General features: G+C 38.0%; 2 protein-coding genes across 2 annotated transcripts in view; one reads left to right on the top strand and one right to left on the bottom strand.

The window, feature by feature from the left end:
- Positions 1 to 12744, top strand: part of TFEC (transcription factor EC) — a 623128-nt gene that overhangs the window by 351867 nt on the left and 258517 nt on the right. The gene's annotated exons all lie outside the window — the stretch shown is intronic.
- TES (testin LIM domain protein) overlaps positions 9236 to 12744 on the bottom strand; it is a 46348-nt gene continuing 42839 nt past the window's right edge. Inside the window, exon 7 of the mRNA XM_026509815.4 lies at positions 9236 to 10488. Within this exon, the coding sequence (XP_026365600.2) occupies positions 10300 to 10488 (189 nt within the window). The 3' untranslated portion in view covers positions 9236 to 10299. The remainder of the gene's footprint in view (positions 10489 to 12744) is intronic.

Here is a 12744-nt window from a genome sequence, read left to right as displayed (position 1 = left end):
AGACTCCCCACTGAGCAAGGAGCCAGACGTGGGGCTGGGTCATGACCTGAGCCAAAGGCAGACTCTTAACCGACTGAGCCACCCAGGCACCCCCAATTCACTCATATATGCTTAATTACATTGAAGGTTTGATCTCTAAATTTTATAAATTGCAATTCAGAGGAAGTAACTCATTTTTAAATGTGAGAAAAAAATTGTAAGAAATTGGGTAAATAACTGATTGTGAATAGTATCGCATACCACTGTTCTCTGATAAACTGTAAGTATTGACAAACTCTCAGGCTAATCTTCAGATTTTGTCTCTACATTTACCACAATGGATCAAACACCTATCTCCTTTATAAGATACGAGATTATGAACTTCTTGAAGGCAAGGCCTATCTTGTACATAGTTTTACATCCATAGTACTTGGGAGCTTGTGGATGTTTAATCAACCCCCTCTCAATCTTCCTTAAATAAGTGATTTTTGTTTCATAACACTTGGAGGATAAACAAGCCTTTGTGTTCTAAATTCTTTCCCACTAAAACCTTAGCAACACTAAAGGTGTTTCTTACCTTGGCAACTGGAGTGCTGAGGATTCCATTTGTCCAGCATAGGAATTCAAGAACTGAAGTCTCCCAATAGGAATACAGGCCTTCCATTTGCTCCAGGACTGTGATCCTAAACTCCAGAATGTACTGTCTTGAAAACAGTACTCACCAGGTTTTTTGAGTCAGGATTATTATGAGTGTTCCTTATGTTTATAAACTCTACAGATAGAGTTTATGGACTTATGTTTATTAAGACTGCACATTTATACAAATCTTTGAGCAAAGGGAGAGGAAAGGCAGATAAAAGGATGAGTTAATAAGTATGGTATTTGTAAAAATAACATTTTGTAGTATATGGAGTAAACTTACATGTTTTGCAGGATTTCTCCTTTATGGATCATCTAATTCTGATCAACAGGTCTTACAGATACCAGGGCTGCATAATGAATTACCCCCGAATTTTGTGGCATAAAACACCTGTTCATTATATTCATGGCCTCTATGGTTGGGAATATGGACAGGACATAATGGGTTCAGCTTGTTTCTGCTGACATCGGGGGCTTTTGCTGGTAGACTTGAGGCTGGGGAATGGAATCATTTGAAGATTCATTCACTCGTGTCTGGAAGTTGACGCTGCCATTGGACAGGGAGCCTCAGTTCCTCTCCATATGGACCTCCCCACATGGAAATCTCCAAGTGGGCTACTTTGGGCCTCCTCACAGTATGATAACTGGGCCCCATCCCTTGAGATAGGCTAGAGAGGTCATAGCAAATTCAGTTTTCTCTCAACCTAACTCCTTCATAAGGAGATTTTCCCATTTTTGTCACTGCCATTCTTCCAGTTGGCAGGAATGGGGTTTTGGGCTTGTCCTTGACTCCTGTCCTTCAATCCCATTGTGACCAGGTATTTCAGACTTTGTTTTTGCAATGCTTCTTTTTATCTATCCACTACTCTAGGAAAATAATGAAAATAACCTGTTATTACAGAAGACTTTTCAATGTCTCAGTCACTTTAGGATCATTTCTATTGTCTTCTTTCAAGAATAGGTTGTCATTACTTTAATCTTCTGTTCACCTGTTTGTCTTCTCCATGAGAGTATGAGGAATTGAGAGCAGAAGTCTTATTCATCTCCAGTTTCCCAATATCCTAGTCAAGGTATGTTTGTAGAATTAGCAAATGGTCTGCTTTATTTATCTGTACTAGTTAGAAAAGGGTAACTCTCATGAAAAACAATCTTAATCTCAGTGGCTTAAAACAATAAATGCTTACTTCTTGCTCACATTATGTTCCATCTGTAAGACTGTGGAGAAGAGGGCCTCCTTTATCCTTTGGCTCCAACATCTTCTAAGGAATCTTGAGTTTTAATGGCCAAGCTAGAGGGCTCTTACAGTAGATGCTAGGAAATACAGTCCCACTGGAGATAAGTTTGGTTATCATCTAGCCAATGTCACACTATCCTTTCAACTATATACTTATTTAAACCATAATAGTTATCTTGTAGAAATGCTGGCCCTACCCCCACCCATTTTATTTCCATTCTGTTCTCTGCCTCCCCCCCGCCGCAGACCTCATTTGGGGAGATTTTTAACTTTTTTGTGTATGTTGCATGACTCTGACCTCTAGGTATAAACTGGTTTGCCCAGTGTGAGACAATTGGGGTCAGACTTTCTTTTTGGGGAATTTGGAATCAGAACCTGGTAGCACTATTAGGGAGGAAAAAAATTTTCTCTACCCTTTTATGTTCTTTGGCTGATAAATCAGTATGAGACAGATTAATGGGAAAAACAAACTCAAATACAGACATGTGGGAGCCCCATAAGAATATGAGACCCCACAGTCAGCCAGGCAGTTGAGGTTCATATACCACCCAGAACTAGGAAGGGCGTAGGGAGTCTGAGACTTCAAAGAGGAGGAAGACAAATTACAGGAGAATGGGAAGAACAAATGCTTTGGTAAACGAATGTTTGCTGTAAGGTTCAGAGACAATGGGAAACAGAGAGGAATTTGATCTCCAGACCATGCTGAGCTTACCCCCAGCTTACCACCTGGGGGGTATTCTTTGTAGTTATCTCTGGTAGTAGCTCTCTTCTGGAACCAGGCACTCTATCTAAATTCTTTTAGGCAGATAAGGGGAAGGTAAAGCTTTTCACAAGTCTTTGGGTTTTGATTAACTTCAGCTCAAAGTAATCCACATGCCAAAGTGGCATTTGAGGGGAGGCTCATTCTGAACCCCTTCAGCACTAGGCTCTAATAGTAATTTCTTAGGCAGTGGGGTATAAGTGATTCATGTGGGAGATTTCACAGCCTCACTTCAATCCACTCAGGCTTTTGAAGAGGATCCCAATTCTCACATGTTATGATAAAGGCCAGTGCTTAGAATCTTAGAACAATTAGAACCTCATTATAGCTATTATGCAGGCCCTTATTATCTAATATTTTTAATGGCTTTGACCTCCGCTTGCTATTTATACATTCTCTGATCTTGAATCTTATTTTCCCCATTTGGCCACATTTAATTTTATGTGTTAGAATTCTTCTATTCTCTGTAGAACATAAAGCACCATGAGAACAGGGATTTTGTCTTGTTCACTACTTTGTTCCCAGTGTGTGCAGCCATTCCAGACATATAGCAGATGTTAAATAAATATTGATTGACTGTGAGTGAGTGAGTGCATGAATAAATGAATGAAGTAATAGAGAGAAATGGACAGGACAGAAGAGAAGAGAAGAGAAATTGGGTAAGATTGAGGCTTGGGGGCCTTGTGGAGAGAGAGCAGCTGGAGGAGTAAAGAAAGGAAGCAGGAGGGAAGAGGGAATTTTAATAGGTATTGCTGAGGGCAGTGTACTATGATCCTTGTTATCACTTTTTAAAAATTCAAATAAATTCTTCTTTAACTTACTGAGCTGTATTTTTTCTACTGATCCATTTTTCAAAAAGATGACCAAATGAATTCCATATCAACTAGTAAAACTCTTATCTAGTTTTCATGACCTGTTCACATGTCACTTAATTCATTTTGTTATTCATCGTTTTGGAGGCATATATCATGTGTTAAGTGCTCTATTGGGTTCCAGGGAAAAGAACATGAATAATATTATATTCCTGCATCCAATTAGGGCAATGATATAAGTAAACTAGTACTATAGATCAAAACCTTTGTGGGAGCACAGAGGATGGGTCACAAACTTAGTAGGGTGTGAGAGTGTCATAGATCAGCTTCTTAGCAGTAGCTACCTTTGCAGTTATGGATGTATGAAAGAAGTTGCTAACTTAAAGAAACTATAAGCATTTGGGTATGGCTGAATAACAATGTGTATGTGTGGACAGTTAGAAAAAGAGGCAGGATCACTGTTAGATTTTTAAGTAGGAGAATAGAAACTCCATCTTTGTATTACACTCTGAGAGAAGAATAGAGAATGGATCAGAACAATGTTTCTCAATGTGTGGACCCAGATATCAGCATCAGCATCACCTGGGAACTTTTCAGGAATGCAGATAATCAGGCCCCAAACAAGACCTACTAATTCAGAAACTCTGGAGAGTGGGGTTCAGTAATATGTATTGAGCAAGCCCTCCAGGTGATTTTGCTGCATACTAAAGTTTGAGGACCACTGAGTGAGCATGAGGGTGAGTGGGTGAGACTATAGGCAGGAAGGCACGATAGGAACTCACAATAGCCCTGGTGAGAAACAGTGAGATCATCAACTACAGTGTCAGTTATGATATTAGAGAGGCAGGCATAGACAGATTCAAATAAGTGTTTCAGATGGTCAGATAAGTCAGCATGTTAGGGGAATCAAGGAATAAGATATAAGGGGGGGAGAGAGAGAGACTGATAGAGAAGGTAACAAAGACCTGTGACTTGAAATGGATCAGATATATAGAATGAGATGGAGTGGGGAGCAAGCCAAGCAAAAATTTAGTAACCAGTCACTGCAAGAACTTCACAGTATCTTTTGCTGTGACTCCACATCATCTTGACCATTCTCTGGCATTCTGCCTAAGAAAGATACCCCAAAGGATGCCCCTGCCTCATCTCACAAGCCAACAGAAACCCCAAGCTTCAGAACCAAACAGCTGCCCAGCAAACCTGTACCCTATAGCTAAAGAATTTGAACTCTAAATAATCATTCATCATAGTGGCCCATAGATTCTGAACTCTAAATAATTATTCACCATAGTGTTGAGTCATTTGCCAATTCAACAGCCATTACCCCTCTTCCTATATCAGCAAATTAATTTTGTTCTGGGTGACCATGTGCCCAGCCCTTTGGGTATGAATTATTATGGGATAAGTCAACCATACCTAAAGCTTCCCTTTTTCTCTGAGCAGGTGACCTAGTTCTAGCCAAGAAATGGAAGGGTAGGTAAGTCTGCTGGGGGATCTTGGTTAAGATGTTTCTCCTCGTTAAGAGAGTATACTACCCTTTTGTCCCACCTCTGCTTTACACTTTGGGTGCTGTTATGTGAAGGATTGGCATTTGAAAGAAAGGACAAACTTGAGAATGGAAGGCAATGCATATGGAATGGCAGAGCAGAGAGATTAAAAAGAGCCAAATTTGGACTAGCCTATGTCTTGTCTTTAAGCCACTCTTAACTGTGCTTTTAGTTACTTATAGCCAAAAGCATTCCTAATTGATTATTCATTCTTCTCTAGCAAACTATCGGAACTAACTGTGGTATGTCTCTCAGCTCTGTTTACTCCAGGCATCTAGATTTTTTGGCCTCATTTGGAAATCTGATATCCATTCTGCTTTGTAAATCCCTTAATCTGGCCCTATCCCTTCCCACACTCCCTAACTTTACATTTGTGTCCTGTGAGCTCCAACTTCTGTGAACTGCAGACTTGCTGTATTTTCAACTGCTTCATCTCCTTGTTCCAACTGACAGCCAGTTATCCCTCAAGCTGTTTCTTCTGTAGTATTCTCTAGTAGAGGCCAGTTATTTTTACTCTCATATGGGCATTCCAGAGTGCCTGTGGTGTCATTGTCTTCCTCGTTCTCTGTTGGCATTTCCACTAATTCTGTTTTATCCCCCTAACAAAATCACAGCTCTTTGAAGTATATATAGTGAATGGCCTTGGACTTTACCACCTATTTCTACCCTTAGTTGTAGTCTTGAATCACATTCCAGGATACCCCTTCACATTTTTTGATAACTTTTGGCCTCTGGCTCATTCTTCTCTCAACCATTTTCCCTATTGTTATTCTTGGTGACTTCAACATATTTATAGATGTCTGACCTACACTTGGGCCCATTATTTCCTAGACTCCTCAAATCCAACAATCTTGTCCTCCATCCTGCTCAGCTATAACTGTGAGGAGACGAGAAACAATCAATGGGACTTGGCCAGAAGGTCTCTAGACTCCTAAACCCAGCCCTCCTTTAAACTATACCGTGAGGCCTTCACAGTCAGTATTTGTGGGGGCATCAACTCTAACTTCTCTGCATTCAATAATGGCAGACTCTAGTAAAGGTAACTGGGTGCAAGTTGTTTTGTTATTGTCTGAAGGTCAAGATATTCTGGGGTGAGAAGAGAAATCAATAGCAGCCTTCATAAATGTCAGCGTAAAATGCCATTCAAAACAAGTATAAAAGGTTAATGATATCTTGTTTTGAGTGTTTCAAAATACATTATCAGATTAAATAGAAGCTACAATGACATGTTGTTCCCCATGAAGAGACAAAATAATTAGCTAAAGCTATTTAAATATTTGATAAATATATGAAAAAAAGATTCAATTAATCAAGCAAGTATGTGTTCAGGTTATGTGCTCAAAACACACCCATATACCCCAGCACAGTGGGTCCTTTTCATATCTGTGAGTATTCAGTGCAATCATCAAAGTTGTCATTGAGCATTTAAATCAGGAGAGGTCCGGAAAGGGCAGAGCATATCTAGTAAGAATCTGTGGTAAAATGCTATTTTATGGAGACATTGATGGAGTCATATGTTTTCTGAGGAATTAAGTGAATGCCCAGAAGACAAGTTCAGATATGCCAGGGCATCTTGAGACAAAGGCTTAATACTGATCTTGGGTTATAGTGTCTCTTTGGTAACCATGGTGAAGCTGGATGAGCTTAAACACTGCATGTTGGAAATTCCTTAAGAATGAGTCAATAATGAATCTCTTGCGGGTAAAATTGGGCCGAAATACTTCAAAGTCAGATTTGGAAATCTATGCTCGAAGATTTCAGAGTAACAGATGAGATTGGGCGCGTTCAGGGTGGTATGAGTAACAGAAGTTTCAGCTAGAGTTCATTAAAGAAAAAACCTCACAGGGCCTCACTTCAGAAAAAAAAAGAAGATACTCTACAACAAATAGAAAGGCTAGTGTGTCTCTTAAGCAACTCATATTTCTTAATGGGATCAAATAATTGAAATCCACTGATTTGTTAAAATTATTACTGTATCCAAGGGTTACAAGCAAAATTCTGCTTGGAGATGAACAGGATGTGTCTAGTTTCTGTGAATGAGTTCATGATTAATCATTCTAACATGTCAGATTCTTCCAATAAGGATGATAAATATATTACCTCACCTCACCTCAATATTCTTCAACTACTGATGTGTCAAAATCTTTTGAACTTCCTGAATCGGAAAAGAAACCCCTCTGTTCTCAAGTACCCACTGCAGAGTAGGGACTAAGAGAATTAGAAGTCCCCACCATACCTTTTAATATCCAAGATGGTGGCTTCTGCAGAAGGGAAAAAGACATCTCTTATTCTCTGTGGTGCCTTTATCGTGGTTCATATTCTGGTATTCTCTTCCTCCCAGTCTAGTCTTTCCAGAGCGAGTGTCTCTACTGCTAACTGCATAGACATGGTTGTTAATGCCTTCTATATTGACTACAGAAAGGATAAGCTATATCTCTGAAAATTAGAACTTAAATGGTATTTGGATGACAGAGATTTCCATTTATTGAGCCTTGAGAAATTAGGAAACAAAAGCCTTTTCTTGATTATCTACTTTTGAAGAAAAACAATGCATGAATCCAGATAAAAGCATTTATTACTTCCCTATCTTTTCTTATTGCAAGGAGAGGATTTAACTTTGGTCCCTGTACCAAGTAAACCATTATTTAGAATTGAGGACAATGCAGAATATAAAATGATAGTGGAGAGTGAGCAGGGGAGCATAACCTAAATGCTAGAGAAAAAATAAATCTTAGAGACTCTAGTAACCATCTTACTCTCTTGTTATAGGCCAAAGTATTTAAAAGACTTTTTTTCCCCAAAAAACCAAAACCTGATTAAAAATTAAAAATAGCAATCATTCTCTTGTATTACATACATTTCATTACAGTTCAGTTTCTTGTATTATAAGACCAAACTGAAAATAAGTCAGGGTAAAGAGTCAAACCCAGTGTATTTCCCAGGCAAAGTACTTCATTCTTTTAGGAAATGCCTAACATACATGCAGTCAGTATCTTGGGTAGTGAGTGATGGATTTGATCAATTTTTTTGGGCCTCTAACATCCACCGAACAGCTTGATTCTGCCTCAGCAGAATGAAGGCCGTGCAGGCAAACATGTAAAGAGTGGCCATGTTAATATGCAGGGAAGGTGTTTCAATTTATTCCCACTTAGCCATGCCTGGGAAAGTTAACTTGTTCAACTTTGTGGAAAAAATGATATAGAAAATATATTTGTTGCCATTTGAGATAAAGGTAAAAAGAGCAAGCATAAAGTGATATTTACAGACAATGATGGAAATTTGTGATATAAGCATTTAAAACTGTATGTAGGATTAGATTACCTCTTTAGATAAGGTGACATGTGTTCAAGATACTTTTTCAAGGCTGAGGAAGGCATAGTGTAGAAGGAATAAATGTGTCTATCTGTATGTTAGTGACATTATGTGAGTGGTGGTATGGAATTTAGGAAAAGCACTATCAGCCAATCAATCACGAGCTAGGGAAAAAAAAAAAATCCAAAGCAAATTATTCTGAGTATGTGTCATAGAAAACCACTACTCCCACTATGACAGAAATACCTCAGACTGGGGAAAAAAAAAAAAAGAAATCTCATGATCTGCTAAACTAGGAAGAATTAATCTACTACAATTCCACATTTGCTTCCTTTTTCAGAATAGATAGCCATGAAAAAATTGTTAGAAAATAAAAAAAAAAATTCAAGTATGAGCATAACATTTGTTAGATTCACCTCAAAAGAATATAGCTTACCCAAATTTCAGTTAAAATGACACTTCTCTTTTCTGAAAGATAAAACTCCTGCATGAATTGAAAACCAGCAACTTAAATTTGTTGTTTGCTTGATTTATTTAAAAGTGTCATAAAAGGGGCACCTTGATGGCTCAGTTGGTTAAGCATCTGACTCTTGATTACAGCTCAGGTCATGATCTTAACGGTCTTGAGATTGAGCCCTGCGTGGGGCTCTGTGCTGTGTGGAGCCTGCTTGAGATTCTCTTTCTCTCCTCTCTCTGCCCCTCCCTGCTCACGTGCTCTCTTTCTCTCTCTCTCAAAAAAAAAAAAAAAAAAAAAAGTTTCATAAAATGTATCCCTTAATTACAACGAAAAGCTTAGTTTCCTGTCTTGCCAGAAAAAGCTTTTATTTTTGTTTGAGGCTTTATTCGTGGAGACAGCGCCCCCTGCTGTGATAAATGCTCAACTGCAGACGGATTTTTTTTTTTTTTTTTTTGCTCTCTAAGGGAAAGGATATGAAGAATAAAGGTACAAATGTTGAAGTGAAAGAGACTTTATTTTGAATATACGTATCATTCATTCAGTTTCATTTTTATAGTGCATAGGTGTATATGGAAGTATATAGGGAAAAATAAACATTAGAAGTATCTAAGGATGGAAGTGTACAGGCAAAGAAGACATTCTATATATACCCTTGAACAGGTTTAGAAGCACCATACGACAGTATCCATTAGAAAAGAATAGGTTCATGCAAAAAAATCTATCCAAACCATGGTAGGCAAGTGCAATCAGTACAAGTTATAGTTTCTTGGGTACAAAAAGTATACATGTTCTTTGGATTGAAAACATAAATGAGTGGCCTGGCTTTTATATCCAAGTCAGAAATCATCTATAGAAGTAAAAAGTGGATGCCACATGTGACAATAAAGTATTTAAGGCCACAGATAGAGGTCACCAGCTTACAAAGAGAATGCTGAGAGGTAGGGCAAGTTAAAAAAAAAAAAAAGATAGAGAAATGCAATAAAGCCACCTCTGCCTAAATAAGAGGAAATGCAAAGGCATTAGAATGATAACAGCTCTGTACTCTGCTGCGTTTCTCTTTTCTTTGTCAAAAGAATTCACTATCACTACAAAGTTCAGTGAATAAGATAAGGCAATAAACACAGAGCCTTGGCATTAGGGCAAGTTTAATTTCCTTTCATTTTACACAAGAGGGGAAAAAGAATATAGAACCAGCAATGCACACCTTCCCACTCAGCACACTGATTTTTAAGTGTTCATATATACTGTTTGTTTGGCACAGGGGGATAGGCATATGAAGATTAATTAAACTCAAGCTTCCACCTCCAAGATTTTACATGAGGAAAGCCAAGGAAAGATAACATTCTTTACTGTTTTAAAGATCAAATGCTTAAAGCAGGTTTTAAAAATTGAGATGAAAAAAATTGATAAGGAAAAACAGCAAAGAAAGATACTGAACAAAATCTCCTGGTTTCCTTTACAGTTTCTTTTTTTCCATTTATTTTTCCAAATTGCATTTAAGAGTAGAAATGCAGACCATTTAGGATAGCTCTGGCTCAATATTGCTTGGTACTTTCCTCTTAAGACATCATCTTCTTACACTCCACTGAACAGAAAACCATCCCTTCTACTGGCATGAACTTCTGCCCGATGAGACACTTGCTGCAGCATGAACACAAAAAGCACTCTGTGGACGCATGCCAGCTGAAATTGTTATAGGTCACCCGCTGCACTTCAGGGTCAATGGCATTGTGGCATCCTTGACATACCTGTTAAGTTGATTACACAAATAAGAGAAGAGGATGAGTGATCAAACTGTGATGGTAATATTTTCATGTTAGAACAAACAATACCTTTCTTTCAGATGGCAAATTGAGAATGACCACCTCAAAAATATGTAACTGAGAGTGACCTTCTAGTTAATCTTTTAACAGTGGCCAACCACTGTTAATGGATGTCTATAGGCTGAGCACTATGAGAAATAACAGATGAAGACCAAACAGGTGATTTGGTGCTTGTAGGATATCCCCATGGTGTCCGAGGCAGAAAGTCTTGATGGCGAGTTTCAATGCAGTTTCATTCTAGTGAATTATAAAGAAGTTTTATGATTTTTCCTTTAATACCAAATGCTGGTGAAGATGTGAAACAACAGGAACTCTCATTCATTATTGGTGGGAAAGCAAAATGTACAGCCACTTGGGGAGACAGTTTAGCAGTTTCTTAGAAAACTAAACATACTTTCATCATACAATCCAAAATCGTGCTCCTCCTTGGTATTTACCTAAAGGAGTTGAAAACGTATGCCCACAGAACTTGCACATTGATATTTATAGAATCTTTATTCATAATTGCCAAAATTTGGAAGCAACCAAGATGTCCTTCAGTAGGTAAAGCGATAAATACGCTGTGATACATCCAGACCATAGAATATTAACCAGTGCTGAAAAAGATAGGAGCTACCAAAGCATGAAAAGACACGGAGGAACTTTAAATGCACATTGCTAAGAGAAAGAAGACAATCTAAAAATCAACATACTGTATGATTCCAACTGTACGACATTCTGGCAAAGGCAAAGCTATAGAGAAAATACAAAGATTAGTGGTTGCCAGGGGTGGGATAGGGAGGTGGGAGAGAGGAACCGGTAGAGCACAGCAGACATTTAGTGCAGTGAAAATATTCTCTACGATATTATAATGATGGGTATATGTCATTTGCCCATTCTATACATTTGTCCAAACCCACAGGATGTACAACAGCTAGAATGAACCCTAAGGTGAACTACGGACTTTGGGTGATTATGATATGTGAGTGTAGATTCATCCTTGGTAAAAAAAAAAATGTAGCATTCAGGTGAGTGATGTTACAGTGAGTGAGGTTATATATAAGTGTAGGGGTAATATGGGAAATTGCTGTGTCTTCCTCCCAATTTTGTTGTAAACCTAATACTGCTCTTTAAAAAATAGTCCTAAAAAAGATTCTTCCTCACTCATTAAAGCTTTGAAGTGGTAATTTTACTAGTCTTACCTCTGACACATGAGATTATTAATATCACTAATTTCTAGACAGTATGAAATGAAAATCATATTCAAAATAATTAAGGACTCAATTTAAAATACTGACAGTGTTTGAGAATAATTAGTTTGCACTAAAAATATAACTTATAGTTAATTGGCTTCTGTTCTAAGTCATAATTTATGTATAATCTAATATTGTAAAACATTAATACTTATATTCTGTGGAATTCAGTGTATGTTGTGTACAAATAAGTATATGGCACACACACACATCCACAGACACACATAATTTTCTTTAGCTGAACATGTATATTAAGAAAATAAATGAATAGCCCTCAATATTTTAGCAGAAAAAAAAAACTACCCTATCAAGACTTCCAAAACACTAGATAGTCCATAGGCCTTCTTGTTTGTGCATTTTCTGAATGAATGTGACTATCTAAAGTTTTTGAGTATTTTTTATAACAAGTAAAGAAAGCAACACATTGTCCTGCATTACATAAAAATGTCTAAGCTTCAGCACCTTTGGTTTCTTAATGTGAATCCCTGAGAGAAGAGGGTAGGTCATTAAGCCTGAGCCTTCTTACTTGAAAAGACCTTCAAATGTGGCTGCTGTTCAGTGGGAAAACTGGTTTAGGATGTGAAGTGAGGCCTTGTTACAAATATCCACTTCAAACGTGCAATATACTTTCTATGCTTTTTTTTCTTTTAAGATTTTATTTATTTTTGAGAGAAAGAAAGAGAGAGGCAGAGGGAGAGGGAGAGAGAGAACCTTGAGCAGGCTCTGTGCCCAGCATGGAGCCTGACACAGGGCTTGATCCCAGGACCCTGAGATAATGACCTGAGCCAAAATCAAGTGTTGGACAGTTAACCAGCTGAGCCACCCAGGTGCCCTGATTTTCCCTACTTTTTAGAGCTACATGGCTTCTAGTTACAGAGATTATAGCTGCTTAAATCCCATGTCAACCTAGTGTTTAATGAGAAGCAAGGGAGATATTCTCTTTCCATGA

The sequence above is a fragment of the Ursus arctos genome, unplaced genomic scaffold, assembly GCF_023065955.2.
Source record: "Ursus arctos isolate Adak ecotype North America unplaced genomic scaffold, UrsArc2.0 scaffold_3, whole genome shotgun sequence".
NCBI classification, from domain to species: Eukaryota; Metazoa; Chordata; class Mammalia; order Carnivora; family Ursidae; genus Ursus; species Ursus arctos.
This window is presented reverse-complemented; position numbering and strand designations above follow the sequence as displayed.